Genomic DNA, 21,159 nt, shown 5'->3' on the forward strand with positions numbered 1-21,159 from the left:
GGCAGAGTCTCATTTTGTTGCCCAGACTAGAGTGAGTGCCGTGGCGTCAGCCTAGCTCATAGCAACCTCAAACTCCTGGGCTTAAGTGATCCTCCTGCCTCAGCTTCCGAGTAGCTGGGACTACAGGCATGTGCCATCATGCTAATTTTTTCTCTCTCTCTATATTTTTAGTTGGCCAGATAATTTCTTTCTATTTTTAGTAGAGACAGGGGTCTCGCTCTTGCTCAGGCTGGCCTCGAACTCCTGACCTCAAGTGATCCACCTGCCTCGGCCTCCCAGAGTGCTAGGATTACAGGCATGAGCCACCGCGCCCGGCCCCAAGTAGCTCTTAATAGGATTTTAGGCATGAGTCACTGTGCCTGGATAATTAAAAAAAATTTTTTTTTTGTAGAGACCAGGTCTTGCTATGTTCCTCAGGCCGGTCTGAACTCCTGGCCTCAAGCAATTCTCATGCCTGGGCCTCCCAAAATGCTGGGATTCCAGGTGTGAGCCACCACACCTGCCTCTTAATGGTAACTATAAGCTATCATGCCAGCACTGGACTTCTTATTTTGAGAGAGAAAGAAACCTCTGTCTGTTTAAGCACTCCTAACTGATCGAGGAAACTGACCTATTTTGTTGACTATTGTTATCCAGTGCAGGAACTGTACCTGGCACAAAGTTGGTGCTTTTTAAAAATTTCTAAATAAATGAATGACTTTCACATTGCCACAAAGCCTAGCTTTACTTTCTGCCACTGGTTCTCAGAGACGCCCTGTATCCTTCTGCTGACCCATCCATTTTAACTAAACCAGACTGAATGGGCTCTTTTTCTTGCAGCCCAATAATTCTAATCAAGACAGAGGGATAACAAAGACCTGGTCAGGACTGGCTACTTGAGGGGTGAACAGAGGGTGGGCCTTGGGGCAGGTGATCCAGATGACATCATGGCCTCCATGCTGGTCCCACTTACACCCCACTCCATCCGTTCTCCACATGGCAGCGATGGGGCATTTAAAAACAGAAATCAGATCACACCGTTCACTACTTAAAGCCTCCCCTCCCCATGGCTTCTCACTGCTCTTAGAATAAAGTCCAGCCCTGACTTCGGCCTCAGGGGTCAGGCCACATGTCCTCCCCTCATCTACTCTCTCACCTCAGCTCTCTTTCTTTCAGCCACACCCACCTCTGCTACTCCCCCAATAAACCAACACCACACCTGCCTGAGGCCCTTTGCACAACCTGTTCCCTCTGCCTGCAAAGCTTTCTCCATAAATCCACCTGGCTAGCTCCCTCAGCACCTTCAGGGCTCTGCTCAGTGTCACCTCCTTCAAGAAGCCCACCCTGAACACCCTGGTGAAAATATCCCAGCCCAACCACGCTCTAGCTCACCATCACTTTCTGAAATGGTCTTGCTGATTTTTCCGTTTTCGTGTTTATTGTTCACTTCCCACCTCTGGAGCCTAACTAAGCCCCCTGAGTTCAGGAGTTGTGGTCTATTTGTTCACTGCCTGGGTTAGAGCAAGGATAAGAAAATAAATGTATGGTGAGGGACTAAATAAAGGACAGTGTTCTTGCGCTTAGCTTTGTTGTAATCTTGCTCTGCACTTTAGGGACCTGAACTTAACTTTAACCTTGTGATTTGGGAAACTGATGTTAAAAAAATAAAAAAAACCCAACATAATCCTAGTATTCATTCATTCCAGTGAGTTCAGGTCTAATGATAATGAGAATGAAAATAATAATGTCAGCAAACACCCACAGTGTGCCAGGCACTGTTCTAAGTGTTTTGCATGGATTAAATAGTTGAATTCTTATAATGACCTTGTGATCATTATAATGGGGATGCTCTTGTTATCCGCACTTTACAGATGAGAAACAGAGGTTCAGAATTGTTGAGTAACTTGCTCAAGATCACAAAGCAAAGAAGGGGCAGAGCCAGTATTTGAGCCCTGACAGTTTGGACCCAGAATCTGTAACTACTGCACCCCTGGAAACATCACAGGGACTCTACTCCTAGAAGGGGGAATCCACTCCCACCCTCAATGACCTCTGCCCTCCAAGCTGACCCACCCTGGGCTGACCTCTGGGGCCGATGATGAACCCTGACCTCTCATCATCTTTGAGCATCCTCAGGACCCCCAGCAGTCCCCCATCCCCAGCCCCAAGTCTGCGCTGACCCTGCCTTGAGCTGAGTGAGCGCTTCCTCTACGCGGGGCTGGTTGTAGCGCACCATGTAGCTGTGCATGTCGGGATAGTTGCTGCGGATGTTTTTCTCCGTGGACCCATTGGGCACAGTCCCAAACTTCAGGGGCGGGTACTGCTCCTGGGGCCGCTGGAACTGGGGCAGAATGGGGAGTTATTAGGGTGCCCTCCCCAGGGACATCCTGACCCAAATGCCCCATTCTGGGGGACACCTGCCATCTTATAGACTCCCCAGTCCCAGATGTGCTTCTCAGATCTGCTCACCACAGTAGGAAACACTTTTCTACTCCCACCCCAGCACACACAGTTGCAGATAGGTAATCCGAAGGTTACGAGAAGACTCCTAGAGGCTGCTGATGTGCCACGCATTAAGCCTTAACTTGCTGGATCTTGGAGGTCCCCGGCGCAGGGGCTGGCATGGTAGGGGTTGGGAACAGTTGCTATTTACCAATCCATGCAGAAATACCTAACTATTTTAACAACAGAGGTAGCAGATGGGTGTGTGCTGCCTCAATGTCAAGGGTGTATATGACTAAAACCAAAGTTTCATAAAACCATACTCACTCTTACTACCTAAGATGCAGCCAACATATTTTCTATTCTATTCCACTCCATTCCATTAAAAAAATAGACTTATTGCAACCCATCGAATTGATTTCTCAACCCTATGATAGGTCATGACACCTGGTGAGTTAACCACTTTAGTCTCCAACTGAACAAACTGTGGTTGCGGTGAGGTGAGTACAGACATGGAGAGTGAGCATTTAGAGCAATGTGGTGGAATCGTTTTATGTCTGTCAAATCTACTAAATAAAAATTTGGGTTTGACTTTTGTATGTCTTGGTTTTAAATCTTATTTTGCTTTTCTGGCATTCATTTCTGTTGTCCTTTGCAAAAGCATTGGCTTCCAATGAATTAGAAGTTTCAAACATTAGTCCTTCATCACAGTTTGAGTGACAGAAGCACTGGTCTAGAATATCACATTTGGCAGGACTGTCCCTAGAACATTTGGGGACACCATCTTCCCCTAATAATATTTAAATAGTTCACAGTAAAACATATCCTTTCTCCTTCCAGAACATTCCATTCTACCATTCTGGAATTCTCCTTGGGAAGAGACCCCCCGCCCTCCAGGAATCCCCTCTGACCTGCCACATACAGATCTCTGTGACATCCAACCCTAGCTGCCCCTCAGCCCCAACACATACCTTGCGGTCACTGAGTCCAGACACGGTATCCACATACTCCTCCTGGATCATGAAGGCGGCCAGATTGGCTGTGTAGCTGGCGAGGAAGATGACGGCGAAGAAGGCCCACACCAGCACCATGATTTTGCTGGTGGTTCCCCGGGGGTTCTCCACAGGCACCGAGTTATTGAACACCAGGGCCCAGAGCAGCCAGATGGATTTCCCAATGGTGAAGGTTGAGCCGCCAGGGCCTGCAGGGGGCCAGGACGGGGACATGGACCCCAAATCCCTTCTGCTCAAGGGGGGAGCAGGAAGCACTACAATTCCCAGTGGCCCCTGGGGCCCCACCACCGTAAGAGATCATAGCTCCACCCCAGGGGCTGCTGGGAAATGTAGTTCTATCTGTGGCCAGGGTGCTCTGAGGTAGGGTGATGTTGAGGAAGGGGATAGGGTGATGTTGAGGAAGGGGACTCACGCTTTCCCGTGGCCAGGCTGCGGTTGTAGCCCACGGGACTGAGGTACTCGAAGATGAAAACAGTGACAGCAACCACAGTGAGGCACATGACGAACATCATCACCCACACGGCAGGGCTGTAGGGCTCTGGGGACAGGAGGGGTGTGAGGTCATGGCTCAGCCCAGCGAAGGATTGGGGGACCAGGGACGTGTGACTGAAGTGGAACCCGGATCTGGCCCTCTCCTATCTGTCCATTTCTGTGGTTCCCACCTCCGAGACAGTACTATTTGCCCACCCAGAACTCTGGGAGGCAGTGTCCCTCAAAAAGTGCCATCACAACCATTTCTGTGGTTTCCACCACCAAATAAAAACTGTCTCCTCAATGTTTCCTGAGCCCCAAACCCGAGGCTCCACCTCCCCCTGGCCATCCCTCCAGGCCATTCGTCACATTCCAGGCTGAGCCCAGACCAGCTCCTAGGCCCCCCATCTTGGGAACCCCACTCTCGGTCACAGGCCCAATCCCCATTTGCCAGCCTCACTCACTCCCTCTCTTTCACCTGCCACAGATTGTCAGTCCCCAGCCCTGTGCTCCTGCCCAGATGCTACTTGGGCCTGTTCTGTCTATTTACATGGCCAGCACGGCTCAGGCCCTGTCTCTTCCCCTGACCATCTCCCAGCCTCTCGACCCCCAGTTTCTCCCTGCCAGCCCATCCCCCACACAGCCCAGAGATGACCCCACCCCGCCCCTGCTTAAAGCCCTCCCAGGGCTCCCAAGCACCCCCAGGACAAAGTCCCTGCCACTCCGCCTTGTCCTATTCTCCTCTCTGGCCTGATCACTCTCTCAAGCATCCATGCTTTAACCACCGGAACTCACAGCTGACCCCGTGATCCAAACCCTCTCTGCCTTGTCTCTTCAGTTCTCCTGCGAGAGATGCCACCCTCAACTGTCCACCAGACAACCTCTCTATTCATGTGTCCCCTCCTCACATTCAATAACTGGGTGTCACCCCTGGGAGCTCACTGACAATAAACCAAAATCACCATTTCCTTGAGGCAGACAAGTACGAATACCAGGTGATTCAACCTCCCAGGGCCAAGTATGAGCTGCCAGGACTGCGTCTGTCACAACAAGGTCATCACCCTGGACTGTCACTGCGGCATCTGGGGTCATGCCTGTCACCTCCGCTGGGCAACTTGGTAGGGCATAAACAAGACCTTGTCACTCCCCTGCTATGTGCTGCCTGAGAGCCAAGGCCCCACGTGGTGCTTCTCAGTGGGCCCTGCAGAGACCTCGGTGCACAGAGGAGGCCACGGGAGGCATTGCGGAGGGAAATATATACAGAACACAGAACAAAAGGAAGGATGTCTCTTCTTTCAGCCCCTCCCGCCTCCCAAGAGCTTTGCTGGGGCTTCAGAGAGCAAGCAGGAACTGATGTGAACTGTCACCCTTGGCCTGATGTACACTTCTGTCTTCTCTAGGTCAGGAAATGGGACCTCTAGCCAATCCCCCTTGAAGACACCAGCCCATCTGGTGGCAGCTTCCTACCCATACCCTGAGTATGTCTACTTGTCTCACCCCCACTGCCACCTTCCTATTGCACGCCCCATCCTTTCTCTGGCATGGACTCCTGCAGTAGCCTCCTCACAAGCCTGCTGCTTCCACAGAGACACCATAAATCTGATCATCTATCCCCATGCCACCTTCCGGAGTAAAAGCCTTACCATTGCAACAGGAGTAAAACCCAAACTTCCTACCACTGTGTCCAAGGCCCTGCAAGATGTGCCCTGTTCCCTCTCAGCCCTCCTGCCCTCCTCACTCCCCCTCCGATCACACAGGCTTCCGGCTGCTTCACAAACACTCCGCACTCATTCCTGCCTTGGCCCTATGCCCTTGCTGTTCCCTCTGCCTGGAATGCTTTTCCAGCCAGATCTATGCAGGGCTGGGTCCCCTAGTCATGGGGCCTCTCCCGCCCACCCACACCTGCACCAGCCTTATTCCTGTCTAGCTCTTCATCCTGGCTCAGTTGCTCACGGTATTTATCACCACCTGAGTGATCTTGTCTACGAATCCCTCTAAGGGTTTATTTCCTGTCCCCGCCATGAGGCTGAGAGCTCCTGGATGGCAGCAATTTGTGTCTGCCTCATTCACCACTGTGTTCCCAGCATGGAGCCCAGCACCTGGCACCTAGTAGGTGCTTAATAAACACTGATGGTGACTTGCATGCTTGCAATGTGCTGGGACTGTGCTAATCTATTCTCTTCATCTCATACCTAGGTACAGACACTTGGGTTTTGTGGGGTCTGCGGCTTACGCAATTCAGAGGGCTCTTTTTAAGAAAAAAGAATACATTATGAATACAAAACCAGGTGCAAGGCAGTGCAAGAGAAGGTTCCTGAGCTCAAGCTTCTTTAGCTTTATGGTAAAATTCTTTCTGGTAGGGGACATTATTTCTTCCATCTTGCAAATAAGGAAACTGGGGCTCAGAAGTGATGTCACTTCACTAGAATAAACAGCCAGTAGAGATGGTACCGGGATTTGAACCCAGGTTTCGTGACCCCAGGGCCCGCATGGTTAGGGGCACCTGCTCCAGCTTTCCCTAGGTGTGGCTCCCTGTCCTAGGGCTCCAGCTCACCCAGAAAGGCCGAGGGGGACACGGTGCCATTGCTGCGCGCCACCATGACGCTGATGCCCGTCTCTACGAAGGGAACAGAGAAGTCCACGATCTCAGACCGCTCCTCGTTGATGGTGAGAGAGCCAATGGCCATGTCCGCACGCTGGTAGAACACCTGGGGTGGGGGCGAGGAGTGGTTGAGGGGACCTGGATCAGGCGGGCAAAGACCACCCCGCGGGAGGAGGCCAGTGACAGGGTGAAAGAGAGGGCCGTTTTTGGCCATGCCACCCTGAATGCCCCAATCTCCTCTGATCTCCAGAACTCATCAGGGTCGGGCCCGGTTAGTACTTGGATGGGAAAGGGCTAAGAGGGATGGCGGGGTGGAGGAGGAGGGGACCCAGAGTGGGGCAGGGAAATGTGGAGGGGAGAGACGGGGAGCAGGATTGGAAGGAGGCAGCCCCCAGTCCCACCCTGCTGCTCCCATCAAGTTCTCTTGAGGCCTCAGGCTCGACCCTTCCGGGCCCACGCGCTTCCCCTAGGTGGTCCGCCCTCCCAGCCCCGCCTCCTCTGCTCCCAAAGCCCCTCCTCCTGGTCCCGCCCCGTCGCTTCCTGACTCCGCCCCTTGTCCAAAGGCGTATCCGTCTCGTGGCCCCGCCCAAGGCCCCGCCCCCGGAGACGAGCCTTCCTGCCTCTGGCCACGCCCCCAGCCCCAGGGTGCCTGCTGCTAGGCCCCTGTCCCGAAGGTCCGTCTCCCCCATCCTGAGCCCGCCTCACCTCGCCGATCATGCCGTTCCAGACGCCATCGATCTTCTTCCCGTGCTTGCCGTTGGTGACCAGGTAGAGGTCGTAGCTGAAGCCGATCGTGTGCGCCAGCCGCTTCAGAATGTCGATGCAGAAGCCCTTGCAGCACCGCTTCTCCGGGCGAGGGGCATCCGGGGGAGGGCTGCGGGAGCAACCAGGCTTGGGGAGTTTGGGGACCCCTCCCTTAGACTCTCCTTTGAGACAAAGGTGTGGAGGAAGGGACAGGCAGCAGCTAAAACTAGGGTTAGCGCTTTCTGGGGAAACTGAGGCTCAAAGGAGTTATGCGCGCCAAGCTGAAGGGCCTTGTGGGCCCTGGGTCCCAAGGGAGGAGAGGGATGGGGGCCAGGACTACTGGGCTTCAAGGGAGGAGGGCTTTGCAGCTGGAACGCCTGGATCTTGGGCTGTCACCTGTGGGTCCGGTTGAGCTGGCTCCGGCAGGGGACGGAGTCTCGGATGCAAGTGCCACTGATGGGATCTGCAGGCTCCACAATGACAAAGGGTCTCTCCTCGAGTGTGGCCACCGTGAGGTGCTGCGTGTCATCCACTGGCTGTAGGAAGCGACCATAGCGGGACCATAGCGGGTACTTGAGGCGGAGAGTCTTCTGCTCCCAGCTGCCCACCTTGGCCAAAGAGAAAGAGAGTCAGGCTTCCTGGGAGAACCCTCCAGTGTGTCCTGGGCTCCATGTCCCTCCTCCCTCAGACCTAGGAGTGTAGGCACCATCTCCCCTCAGGACCCAGGAACCCCTCCCTCCACACCTGTCTTTCCCCAGGACCCAGGAGCCCAGGCCGTGTCCCATGGCTGAGGTCTGGGCTACCACTCACCACCTCCCACGTCCTGTCTCTGGTGAGAGAGATGACCACCAGCGAGGGGTTCACCAGGAAGCCATCCTCATTGAAGGAGTAATCCCGGTTATCCCAGGTAATGTTCATGAAGTACCTGCCCAAGAGGAAGGGAAGGAGACATGGGGACATTGTCAGCTGGACCTTGGCAGCTGAAGGCATAGAAAGTCCCCTTTCTACGGACCAGCCCCAGCCCCTAGCTGGAATCTTTCCTCCTTCACCTCCGAGATCTCAAACACACAAACATGCCTTTTCCCTACTCAGCACCCTTCCCTTGGCTGGCCAGTGTCCCCAGGATAAGGTCCCAGACTCTCAAGCTTGGTGTTGAGGCCCTAGAGTCCCTTTGTGTTCTGGCCCCACCTGCTTCTGAAGCCCCTTCTCTGATCACTTCCCACTCTCAAATTCTTCCCTCCCAAAACCCCTTTTATTGCTCTGTCAACATTGAATGCAAGGCATCTCTCAGACATGTCAAGTGAGTTCCTATCTCTAGGCCTTTGCAGGTGCTAGTTTTGTCTGCCTGGAAAACCTTTATACCACCCTTTGCATCCTGACCAACTCTTCCGTGTCTTAGAGACTCAGCTCAAATGTCCCTTCTGCTGGGAAGAAGTGCTGGGGAGGTCTCTGGACTCCCAGATATCTTATCTGTGCTACATCACCCATACTCTGACTGCCTGTCACCTCATCCACCCAGTCACTCTCAGCTGCCTTCCTCACCCCCTCACTCCCCCTGCCCAGACCATTAGTCCCCCAGCCCCATCCCTCCTGCCCATCTTCTCCTCTCCCTCCCAACAGCCCTCCTGGACCTCACCCCAGCCGCCCGCTTGGCCTTCAGCCTCCAATCTCTCTCTTCCAGTCTGTACCCCAACTGGCCCCAGAGGGCTCTGTCCACACCCAAAACTGACTCCACCTCTCCCCTGCTCAGAGCCCACCCCTGACTAGCCAGTGCCCTGGAACGAAGTCCAAGCTTCTCAACCTGGCATTGATGGCAAAGGCCTGGTGCCACTCACCCCCACCCTCCACCCCAGCCTCATCACCTCCAGCCCCTAATTCTACTGCTTTTATCCACTCTGAACCCAGGCCATGAGCAGGAATGATATTCAAATATCCACCAATCTGCCCAGGTTTTTCTCACCCTCTGGGATTTTGCACATGCTATTCCCCCTGCCTGGAATACTATTTCTGGTGAACTCCCCACCATTCCTGGAATCAAGTCCAAACCTCTCCTCTCCTGGGCTAAAGGCCCTACATGAACTGGGTCCCCATGTCCCCCTGTCCCCTGCTCATACCTTCATCCCCCTTGCCCTCTATGCTGCAGCCACACTGGCATTTCAGGCTCCCAAACAGGCAAGCTATGGTTTGGGTGTCTGTCCCCTCCAAAACTCAAGTTGAAATGTAACTGCCATTGTGACAGTATTGGGAAGTGGGACTTTTAAGAAGTGTTTAAGTCATGAGGACGCCAGCACCCCCATGAATGGACTAAAGCTGTTATAGTGGGAGTGGGCTCGCCTCCCTCTTCCCACTTCTCTCTTTGCCCTTCTGCCCTGTCATGATGCAGCAAGAAGGCCCTCACCAGATGCTGACATTTTGACATTGGACTTCCCAGCCTCCAGAACCATGAGCCAATAAACTTCCATTTCTTATAAATTGCCCAGTCTATGGTATTCTGTTATAGCAGCACAAAACAGAATACAAGACAGTTCCAGCCCCAGGGCCTTTGCACCTGCAGTGCGCTCTCCCTTTACTCAGATCTTCCAATACTTGGCTCCTTCTTTTTATCCATTTTTTTACCTCCAAATTTCACCTACTCAGAAAGGCCTTTCCTGACCACCTAGCCAAACCCCCTAGGCATTTCTTATCCCATTCCCCTTGTTCGATTTTCATATCAGAAGTTATCAGTTGCTGATATTTTCTTCTTTCTTTTCTTGGTTGTTCACTGCCTTTCTCCCCTATTACACTGTAAGTTCTGTGAAAGCAGGGACCTTATTGAACACTAAAGCAGTGTTTGGCATATAGTAGACTTTAGATAAAGGGCTTTTCAATGAATAAATTAATGAATGAGCAGTTAATCCTTCTGGTCTCAGCTTAGATATCACCTCCTCCTAGAAACCTTCCAGACTCCACAGCTGACCTGTGACTTGAGTACCCTGGTTTGGGAGGCTGACTGAGGCCAATACATTTCCTCTCTTGGGATGACATTTTGCTATGAGATCTGGAGGGATGGGTGGTGGCCAGGAAGGGCTGAAATTATGAAGGAGCACAAATTTTGAGTAAAGAACCGAACAGCCTCTGGAAGAGGCAAGCCAGAGAGAGAAAGACAGACAGACAGACAGAGGGCAGGAATTAAGAAAGACAGAATCAGGAAGAGATGAAAGAGTAGCTGTCTCCCAGCTTAGCTTCAATTCCTGACTTCTGAATTTCTATGTGCGTTTGTCTTTCCAGTAAACCCCCTTTTCCCTGAGGAAGCTTGAATGAGACTCCTTGCAACCAAAAATGTCCTGGCTTAGACAGTACTCCCTGGCGCCCCCACAATGTCCGCGCTCCCTCCATTACTGCAAGCGTCATGCCGTGTTGTCATTATCCCCGTCCCTGTCTGCCGGCCCTACGGGACCCTGCGCTCTTTGAAGAATAAGTCATGGTCTTATTCATCCCTGTGTTCCCAGTGCCCAGCGTGAGCCCTAGTTCCTAGCGGGTGCTCAGTATTTAGGAACAAGGGATTCTTTTCTCGCCCTCTTGTTCCGGGATCCTGATTCCCAACTCACCAGTTCTCAGTTTTCCTCCCTGAGGTCTCCTTCCCCACCGATCATTTCCTCCCACCCAAACTCACTTCATCCTCATTCAGGATTAAAGGCCTCTCATTCCACTGTTCTGTCACCAAACTCATCAGTTTCCCCCCTCCCAAAGCTTCCCATGGTGGAGATGCTGTTTTCCATCAAACTCTGTTCTTCTCTTCTAAAATAACAGCATGTGAGCCCGGTTCGCGGCTGTCCTGCCAGGGTCGACATTTCCCAGCCTTCCTTGCAGCTCTCCTGGGCCATGAGCAGGAATGATATTCAAATATCCAGCAGTCAGTACAGCACTGGCACTAGCCAATCAGAATGGACGCCACTGTAAACAACCAGTAAATCAGCACTAACTGTGTGACTATGTTCTCAACAACAGGGCTTGAGATGTATCCCTTCTGCCTCACATAATCAAAAGAAAATTGCTCTCCATTTCCTCTCTTTCCCTGTTCTCACGAGCTACAATTCAGACAGGACTGTGACCCAGCTTCCACGGTGCAGAGATGCCAGAGCAGCATGGTGGGAGGATCCTGGGTCCCTGAATGGTCACATGGAGCAGCAACCTCCCCCCAAAATGGACCGATCATCTCTAGAGTGTTATGTGAGAGAGGAACAAATGTTTCCTCATTTGGGCCACTGGATGGTTGGGTCTTTCTTGCTACTGAAACTCAGCTCATATTCTAACTAGGTTTTTCACAGAATCGAAGATCACATAATCTATCAATTATAAGATGTGCCGCCATTTTTGTATACCACAAAGAAAGAAAAAGTGCTTCCAATTAAGTCACGATAAGCCATTAATTATAAGACACATCTTGATTTCAAAGATATTAATATTATACATCTTACAGTCATGAAATAGAGTAATACATTCACTGAATCTCAGGTACTTTTCCCAAATTACCTGATTTAACCTCAGAAAAGAGACCTAATTACTCCCATTTTACAGAAAAGAAAACTGAGGCTCGAAGACAGGATGCGACCCATTTGAGGCCACGTGGCCAGTGAGTTCTCCAGGTAGTCAGGCTCTGGAAACCCTCCACACCCCTCCCATCCCAGCCCCACTCACCTGTGCAGACTCTCCCCACGGTGGGTGCGGTTCTGGGCACGACAGTCATGGCCAAGCTCAGGCAGGAAACCATAGTCACGCAGCAGGGCCTGGGCACCTCTGGCCACTACGGCCACACCAGCGGCCACACGCCGGGCCAAGTCATCCCGCCAGCCAGCTGAGCGCACTGCAAACAGCCCGGAAGGCAGGGGGGAGCCTCCTGGCAGAAGAGGGGGCTCACCAGGGGCCCCGGAGCCCCCGCCTCCAGCCAGCTGGGGCCCCACCATAAACCAGACATAGCCAGACCCAGTGAGGCCGGCCTCCTCGGCTGCCCGGAACACAGGCTCGGCCTCCTCACGAGCACAGAAGAGCAGGCGGATCTGTGCACTGACGCTGCGGAGCTGGGCGCTCAGCACGGCCTCGCCAGCCCCAGGGTCCAGCGTCAGTGCTCCGCGGTGCTCCCAGCCCACCAGGCTGCCGTCAGTCAGCACCTCTATGTAGGACAGGAAGGCGCGATGGCCGGGGGCACGCGTGGTCACTGCTACAAAGGACGTCCAGTCGTACTCCTCCAGCACCTCAAAGATGACCTGAAGTTGTTGCTCGGTGGAGGAGCCCAGCTGCAGGAAGGTGGAGCCCTTCTCCTGCAGCGGAGGGAGGAGGATGTCAGGCCTCCTGATGTGGGGACCTCATTTCCTAGCAAGCTGTTCACTAACCCTGTCTCTTTTACCTCCTGGGGCACAGGGCTAGATCTGGGGTTAGGTTCAGCTACCTGATTGAGTCTTCTAGACTCACCCATTAAAACTCTTCCTCCTAAACCTTACTCTTTTCCCTGTCTGAGGGCAAATGTAGAAGCCCCAGAAGAGAACTCGGAAGTCCTAGGGGATTACAGAGCCACAAGAGGGAAGGAGCCTGAGTCCCTGAGTCACCGCATGGATAAGAGCCACTTTGAATCAGGAACATCTGTTTGGATTTTATTTATTTTTTATTTTTTAGTAACAAGGTCTGACTCTGTTGCCCAGGCTGGAGTACAATGCTGCAATCATAGCTCACTGCAGCCTCGAACTCCAGGGCTCAAGCAATCCTTCCTGCCTCAGCCTCCTGAGTAGCTAGGAATACAGGCACACACATCACATCTGGCTAATTTTTAAAATTTTTTGTAGAGATGGTGTCTCACTATGTTGTCCAGGCTGGGTCTCAAATCCCTGGGCTCAAGTGATCCTACCACCTTGGCACCCCAAAATGCTGGGATTACAGGCATGAGCCACAGCGCTCAGCGTTGGTTGAATTTTATGTAAATGAGAAACAACTTTCTATCAGGTTGAGCCACTGAGATTTGGAGGTTTACCTGTTATAGCAGCTAATCATCACTGTCATCAATACTCTCAGCATCCAATGAGGGAACTACAGCCCCCAGCATGCACTGAGAGGGACCAGTTCTCTACATAGTGAGGGAGACTACATCTCCCAGCATGCAATGAAGGTGCTGTAAGTACTCCCCCAGCTGGAAGATATAGCTTTGCTGAGTGGACTTTCCCTTCTTTGGTTTTCCTCCTACCTCCCTGTCCCCTCCTCTGTCTGCTTGGCTGGAACCTCTTCCTCAGCCAAAATTCTGAATGCATTATAGTAGTGTCTTAATGTTCTCTTTTCTTTTCTGTCCTCTCCCTGGTGATCTCATCCAGACCTACTGGTTTAAATACTGTTTCCCATGCTATCCAATATGGCAGCCATCTAGTTAAAATTAAATAAAATTTGAAATTTAGTTCTCTGATTGCACTAACCACATGTGAAGCATTCAATAGCCACATGAAGCTTGTGGCTATCATATTGGACAGAGCAAATATAGACGACCTTCATCACTGCAGAAAGTTCTGCTGGACTTCACTGGACATGCCAATGGTGCCTGTCCTCAGTCACAACCTCTCCTGTGAGCTCCGGAAAAACCTATCTTCCCTTTTATTCAATGTCTCCCCTTGGATTTCCAAGAGGCATCTCAAAATTATCATGTCAAAACCAGAACACTGGATCTTTCCCCACCTCTCTCGAACCTTCTCCTTGTCATCTTTCCCTTATTCATCCTGATGCGTAGGCCCCAAACCTAAATCAGCCTTTCCCTCTCTTTTCCTCACACCCACATCTAGCTATCCCCAAATCTTCTTGGCTCTGTGTTCAAACATAACCTCAATGTCCATTCCTCACTACTATCACCGCCTCAACCCTCATAGTCACCACTTTCTTGCCTAGACATCTATGGCTTTCCAACCTATCTCTGCTTCCAGTCTTGCATCTTTCAGTCCATTCTCCAAACAGCAGCCAGAGTGATCGTTTCAAAATATTAATTGGATCACATCCCTTCTTGGTTGAAAACCTTCCAATGATTCTACCTCAGAATCGAAGCCAAAGTCTTCACTGTGGCCTACAAGGCCCTGTGTGAACCAGCTCCTGTTGCTTCTCTGACCTCATCTCCTACCACCCCAACCCCCTGGTCAGTGGCAGCCACATTCCCTCCTTGCTCTTCCTAAAGCATGCCAAGCTCTTTCCCGCTACAAGGGTTTTGCCCTTAGCTGTTGCTTCTCCTGGGGACACTTTCCCCCAGTTCCTCCATGTTGGACCTGCCCCTCCTCATTCCTTAGGTCCAGCTCAGGTGTCACCTCCTCCCCTGACTGTCAGCTATTGAAGCCCCATCCTGTCGATTTCCTCCAGGACAGATTTTACTGTTACTTTTGTCTGTCTCCCCATTAGAATGCAAGCTCCATAAGGCAGGCACTGTGTCTTTCCCCCCCTAGAACTGTATTCTCGAGAACTTAAAACAGCCCTGGCACAGAATCAGCCTTCAGTAAATCTTCCTGTAATGCAGTGAGAACAGCAAGTGGACTTCCTCCTTAAGTGTATGCCTGTGGTTATATGTTTAGGGGACAGGACAGTTGTCCTAAGGGGATGAGATCTCCTAGCCTGTAATAAGAACCCCAAGAGGGCTTCATCCTTCAGCAGGTGGAGGTGTGCCGAGGGGACCATGTTCCTAGCATTCAGTGGGGCACAGATGGAGCTGTGAAGACCATTCTTCCTTCTGTTCAGGGACAGTGAAGGGACATTTCCCAGAAGGTATGAGTGTACACTGATCAGACCACAGTGCCCAGCAGACAATGAAAAAGAGTGGATTGCATTTCCCAGCAGCAATGGAGGCACTAGGGACCACATCTCTGCGTATGCCATGGAGGCGGCAGCCAGGAAATAGTAAGTTCACCTGCCGGGTAATCTGCCCACAAATCTCTGGACAACACCATGCCAATGAGAACAAGAAAGCTGGACAGAGAGGTCCGTCCCAGAACGTTGTGGACAGAACTACAATAGTGATCCAGTCAAAAAGCCACAGGCCCCACAGCTGGGAATTGGCAGACTCAGGCTTCACCCACTCAGGTGGCTGCATGCTCCACCTCTCTGTCCCACCGGCCCCTCCCCTGAATAGGCCCCGCCCCATCTCAGGCTCCTCCTCTCACAAAATGGCTCCGCCCATCCCTGCCTGGCTCCCACCTCTGCACTAGATTTAGCCCTTTTCTGAATTCCATTCCTTTCCAGCTGACTTGTCCCCTCGCTGATCCCAGACCCACGCCTCCTTCAGATTTTGCCATCTTTGGCTGGTCCCTTTTTGTCCCCAGTTCCCGCCCCTCGCTCACCTTTCCCACGGTCCCTCACCTGCAATGACTGGGCCCACGTCCTCCCCATACCCTGATCATCGACGACTGGCCTCTCTGACCCTGCTTCTAGGTGACTCTCCCGAAGACCCCGCTTATCCTATAGGCCACGCCCCTCCGTGTCAGCCCTGCCTCCTACCTAGACCTAACCCCTGCCACCTGGCCCCACGTCGTCCCAGATGCTGACCCACAGGACTGTCCCCGCCCCCTCCAAGGCCACACCCCTCGGAGCGCCCCAGACCCCGCCCCCCAGTGACCGGCCCCGCCCCACCAGCTGATCGCGCGCACCTTGGGCGTGAGCACGAGCGCGGCGCCGCCGTGCACGGCCACGATGGGCAGCGAGGTCTGCGCCGACAGGAAGTCGAGGATGGGCGCGACGGCGGGCGCGCGCGAGTCGTCCTCGAAGACGACGCCGTGCACGCGCAGCCCCGACAGCAGGTCGCAGAGCTGCAGCACGAGGCTGCGCGGGTCCGAGCCGTTGAGCACCAGCGCCACGGGCCGCACGTCCAGGCCCGGGCTGCGCACGGCCGCCGCCACGGCCGGCCCCAGGCGCGCCGCCTCGGCCGCGTACGCGGGCCCCGAGAACACCAGCGCCACGTTGAGCGGCCGCGCCCCGCCGGGGACCCCGCCGGGCCCGCCGGCCCCGCCCGGCCCCGGCGCCTCCTCCGGGAACGGGCTGGCGCAGGCCAGCGCCAGCAGCAGCAACATCTTAGCGGGGCCCCGAGGGCCGCGGGGGCCACCGGCACCGCGCATCGCCTGCGGGCCCCGCCGGGCGGCCTCTGAGCGCCCGGGCCAGGGAGAGACACGGCAGGAGAGGCAGGAACAGAGAGCACAGACAGACACGGACGGGGAGACGCAGAGACAGGGAGACAAGATGTTGAAAGAGATGCACAGAAGAGGAGATACAGGGGAGAGAGGAGAGGGAAAGGTTGGGGAGATGGAGACAGAGGGAGAGACAGACACGGAGGGGGAGACACACAGGCAGAGGGAGAGACACGGTGGGGGGAGGTGGAAGGGAGAGGTGGGGAAGAGACACCAAATACATAGGGAGAGGTGTGGGGGGCGAAGGAGGGAGAGACACAGAGGGAGGAACAGGGAGAAGTGGAGTATGGAGAGACACAGAGACAGGGGTGGGTGATGGAGTCAGGGGAAGATACAGAGGTAAGGAGAGAGAAAGAGGGAAAGAGATAGGTAGGGTAGGGATGGGACAACAATGAGACAGATGGGAAAGAGACCCACAGAGATGGGATCAAAATAGGAGCAAGGAAATAGGAAGGGAGGTGACAACAGAGAGGTGATGGGGGAAGAGCGGCAGGAGTGAGAGAGGAGGAACAGAGACAGGGAGAAGAAGGAAAGAAAGAAGACAGTGTGACAGAAATAGGGAGCGAGGGAGACCCAGGGAGAGAACGGCAGAGTGGGGAGAAATGCAGAGATAGACGCAGGGAGATGGGAGAGATAAGAGAGACAGGAAAGTTAGAGAGGAAGATGGAAAGAAAACCAGGAAGACGGAGACAGACCCCACGGCCACCAAGAGACACGCACACATGAGAGATGGGGAAACAGAATTGAGATTGAGGGAGGCAGGCAGAGCAGAGAGAAAACACAGGAAGACAGAAATAGCGAGGCAAGGCAAAGATCGAGACCCCCGCCAGGGAGGTGGCCAGCACAGACATGAAAGGAAGGCAGGGAAGGCAAGTGACAGGAGGGAGCAAAAATAAAAAGGAGAAAAAGGGAGAAAAAAAATGAGAGAGGGAAAAGGGGTCAGGTGTGTGGGGAGAGAGAAAGAAAGAGAAGGGGAAATTAGTGGGGCACCCCAGGAGAGAAAGTGCCCCCACAACCTTATCCCTCACCCCGACCACAACCCCCAACCCATTTTTGTCCCGTTACTTCTGTCCCTGTCCCCCACATTCTCAATGAGAGTGAGAAAGAGTCATGGCCCAGGCTGGGATGCAGGGTTGGGGGCACAGCTGTGGAGAGCTGGGAGGGGGGGTCCCTGGCACCCAGCCCGGAGCAATTTAGTAAATTAGAGGAAATACAGCATCTCATCTCTTCCTGTGCCCCCTGTTGAATACTTGCCGCCTGGGGTGGTTGGGCTGGGAGCCCAGGCTCCTGGGTTCTGCCTGGGTCTGAGGGAGGAGGGCACTGGGGGGTCTGGGCTCCTGGTTCCCAGAGAGGGACTGGAGCCTGTACTAGGGGCTTCCTAAAGGGGTGAGGGTCCAGGCAGGGAAGGGTTCTCTCTTGGCTTGTCAGTCAGTCTCCTGTCCTGTTGCCATGGTAGCGTAGGCCTCGTCCACCCCACAGACAGCCAGGGTAGGGGAAAGGCCCACACCCTCTCCCCTGCCTAGAGGTCTCCACCCCTCCCCCTGCCCCCACCCCCCAGAGATCCTGTGCCGCTGTCTCCCCTGGAAAGGGGGTGGGGGCTCCTAGCATGCCCATCCCTCCCAAATCCTGGCTTCTCTTCGCCCCTCCTCTCCATTGCCCTTCCCCAAGCAGCTGGCTCAATCAGTGCTCAGAATAACCCCCCCTCCACCCCAAAATAACCCACAGCTGTGGCCTGGTCCCCGCGGGGTTAACTCTCGCTCTCCCCTCCCTTCCTGGTGGCTGCTCACCCTCCAGCCCCTCCTCCGCCTCTCTCAGACCCACCCCTGCCTGGCCTCTGCCCTTAGGGACCCCAGGGGCCTGCTCCCTGCTGAGGCCCAGGAGGGCAGGCTCCAGCCCCACCCTTCTTGGGAGGCTGGATGCCCAGTCCTCTCCCACAGGGATTGGGGAGTGCGGTCCCTCACCCCTCCAGGGACCGAGAAGTGGCAGCTCCAGTCCTCCAGGACTCTGGAGGCCCAGTCTCCAGAACCCACACCCTCAGGGATCACAGAGACCAGGCTCCCGTCTCCTCTGGCTCATGCCACCCACACAGGGGCTAAAGAGTCCGGAACCTGGTCCCCTACCTAGACTCAGGAGACTGAGCCCCCGGCCCCCTCCTCCATCAGACACAGAAGCCCTGTCCTCCAACTTCTCCCATAAAGACGCAGGAGTCCTGCCGTCAGCCCCTTCCTCCCCCAGGACTCCGGAGTCCAGGCGTTCAGCCGTGTTCTTTCCCAGAACCCAAGAGTCCCAGCCCCCTCCTGCCCTAAGACTTGGGAATTCAAGTGCCCAGCCTCCTCTACGACAGGAGCCAAGAGCCCAGGTCCCCGGTTCCCCTCTTCCTCCAAGACCCAGGAATCTGGGTTCCCAGCCCTCCCCTCCCTTAAAGACCTCCTTTTTGTCTCAAACCCCATCAATCCCAACATCCTGGGTGTCCCCCCCAGCTCCGGCCTCCTCAGTCACCCCACTCCTGTACATAGCATAGCCTGCCCAAGCTGAGGAGGAGGAGGGTGCCAGAGATTCCTGGGGTGTCCCTGTCTCCATCGCTCTCCCCAATCCATCACAGAAGGGAGGAGAGGCCACTTTGATCAACAGCTCCCCCACCTCGAGTCGTGCTGCAGACGGCATCCCATTCCCCCCCCCCAACACACACACACACAACACCGGTCTCTCCCCACCCTAATCCCGGGGCTTGGAAGAGGCTGGAAGGGTATTTCAGAACCTTGAGGAAGGGGTGGCAGCTTGGGCGAGGGGTGCTGGGGGCCTGGATGCCCTCAAGGTCCTTGTCAGGGGTATTAATAGCAGACTCATAGCTCTGAGATGGGAGGGGAGAGCGAGAGGAGAGAGGGAGAGGGCTGGCCAGTGGTGGGGGAGACTGATGCGGGGAAAGGGGGTGCCGAGAGAAGGTGAGATGGAGAGATGGAGGGACAGAGAGAGACATGGGGTGTCAGGTATGTGGGGCTGGAGAGAGGCAGCAAAGTGTCAGAGAAATGGGGGGCTTAAGAGGTCTGAGGTGTAGAGACCCAGGAAAAAAGGGGCTCAGAGAGGGAGAAAGAGAGAGGGCAGAGGAGAGTTCCTGAGGACAGGGAAGCTGGGGGAGAGCAAAGACCCCTGCCCACCATTCAAACCCCCTCCCTCCATGAGCCCCCCTGGCCAACTTTCCCTGTCCTAGATTTCGGGGTCTACATTCCCACCCCCACCCCTGCATCCCTTCCCCGGCCTTACCTTTTCATGACCCTGTTCTGTTGGGGGGATTGCAGGGGGGCCAGGACTGGAACCTGGCGTCCAGCGACCCCAAGATTCCGCGGAGAGCTCAGGGAGCCAATAGGGGGGTCAGGCCCCAGGGCGGCGGCAGTGGCAGTAGCAGCGGCGCACAGCGGGGACCTCCTGCCTGTCTCTGGCTCCGTCTCTCCTTCCTCTTCCTCGGTCCTGTCCTGCCCTGTCTGTCCCCCAAGGTTGCGGCCACCTGGACTAGGCGAGGACACGGCTACACATGTTGCGCTGGAAGTTGGGCCCCGGACATTGCGGAGGCTGTTGGGGTGTCCTCTTGCCACCCCGACCCCGTGGGGATCCCCCCTCCGCCCACCTGGGGTGCCCCCCTCTGCCGCTTCAGCCCCAGCTCCTCCCCCCTTTCCATGTGTCCGGTCCCGCCTCTGCCTGGCTCATTCGCAACCCTGCTTTGTGCCCTCAGCCCCCCCTCCAGCGTCTGTGTCTGTCTGTCTGTCTGGGTCACCTCTGAAGCCGGTGGCTGATGTGTGTGTTTGTGTGAGGAGCGGGAGATCGCCTGTCTGGGGAACTGCTTGCCTCTTCCTTGCTTGGCCACCTCCAGACCCCCCCTCGACGCCCCCACTCACAAACACAGGCAGAAACACACACACGCACACACGCACAGCCTCACTTCCCTGGGATTCCCCCTCAACACCCCCGGAGCTTGAGGAGGGAAACGCACACACACATACACACACACACACACACACAGGGGGGTCCAATGGGGGCCAGGCTACCACTGCCAGCAGAGGCTGTTCAGACAGACAGGAGGACACAGGCAGCCGGGGACGCCCAGATGCCTGGTCGCAGGCAGGAGACACAGAACCCAGGTACACACCATCTATCCGGGTTTGGGGGGCTGAGGGGGAGGACTGGGGGACCCACGACACCCAGGCAGGCGGCTCAGGGTCGGTACAGACAGACAGACCCCTCCCTCCCGCGGCCGCCGCAGCCCTTACAGACACACCCCCCCCTTCACCAGCCAGCCCCAGACACCCGGACACACAGCTCCTCACCGGGCAGATGGCAGATGCACGAGAGACCCCTGGGGGCCGGGCGGACCCACCCAGGCCGACACCCCCCAGCTGGGCACTGGTGGCCGAGGCAGGCTGCGGGAAGCTGCGGGTGCGGGTGGCGGCGGCGGCGGCGGCCACGGCCGCGGCTTGGAGGAGCCGGAGCGGGAGGGACTCGCACACTCGCTCTGTTCTCACACACACTCACTGGGGATGCGATTAACATTCAGTCCCCGTCCGTCCGCCCCTGCTGGGAGACCCACAGCCCCCCCTCCTGGCCTCCCTGGGGACCCCTCCTCCTGCTAGGGCTGGGGGAGGGGGCCGCCCCCCACCCTCAGCTACCGGCCTCTGCTTTCCTCGTGGGACGCGGGAGTGAGGGGCTGAAAATGAAAAGGGAGGAAGAAGTGTGTGTGTGTCGGGGGTCC

At 55.1% G+C, this 21,159-nt stretch overlaps 1 protein-coding gene across 1 annotated transcript in view; it reads right to left on the minus strand.

Moving 5' to 3' along the window:
- Positions 1 to 20,949, minus strand: part of GRIN2D (glutamate ionotropic receptor NMDA type subunit 2D) — a 36,297-nt gene extending 15,348 nt beyond the window's left edge. Inside the window, exons 1-11 of the mRNA XM_045531268.1 lie at positions 20,738 to 20,949; positions 19,680 to 19,955; positions 15,885 to 16,375; positions 11,929 to 12,548; positions 8,062 to 8,176; positions 7,648 to 7,859; positions 7,213 to 7,381; positions 6,460 to 6,613; positions 3,847 to 3,972; positions 3,393 to 3,622; positions 2,160 to 2,320 (exon numbers count right to left, since the gene is read on the minus strand). Of these exons, the coding sequence (XP_045387224.1) occupies positions 2,160 to 2,320; positions 3,393 to 3,622; positions 3,847 to 3,972; positions 6,460 to 6,613; positions 7,213 to 7,381; positions 7,648 to 7,859; positions 8,062 to 8,176; positions 11,929 to 12,548; positions 15,885 to 16,349 (2,252 nt within the window). The 5' untranslated portion in view covers positions 16,350 to 16,375; positions 19,680 to 19,955; positions 20,738 to 20,949. The remainder of the gene's footprint in view (positions 1 to 2,159; positions 2,321 to 3,392; positions 3,623 to 3,846; positions 3,973 to 6,459; positions 6,614 to 7,212; positions 7,382 to 7,647; positions 7,860 to 8,061; positions 8,177 to 11,928; positions 12,549 to 15,884; positions 16,376 to 19,679; positions 19,956 to 20,737) is intronic.
- Between the last annotated feature and the right edge of the window lie 210 nt (positions 20,950 to 21,159).

The sequence above is a fragment of the Lemur catta genome, chromosome 19, assembly GCF_020740605.2.
Source record: "Lemur catta isolate mLemCat1 chromosome 19, mLemCat1.pri, whole genome shotgun sequence".
Classification (NCBI taxonomy): domain Eukaryota; kingdom Metazoa; phylum Chordata; class Mammalia; order Primates; family Lemuridae; genus Lemur; species Lemur catta.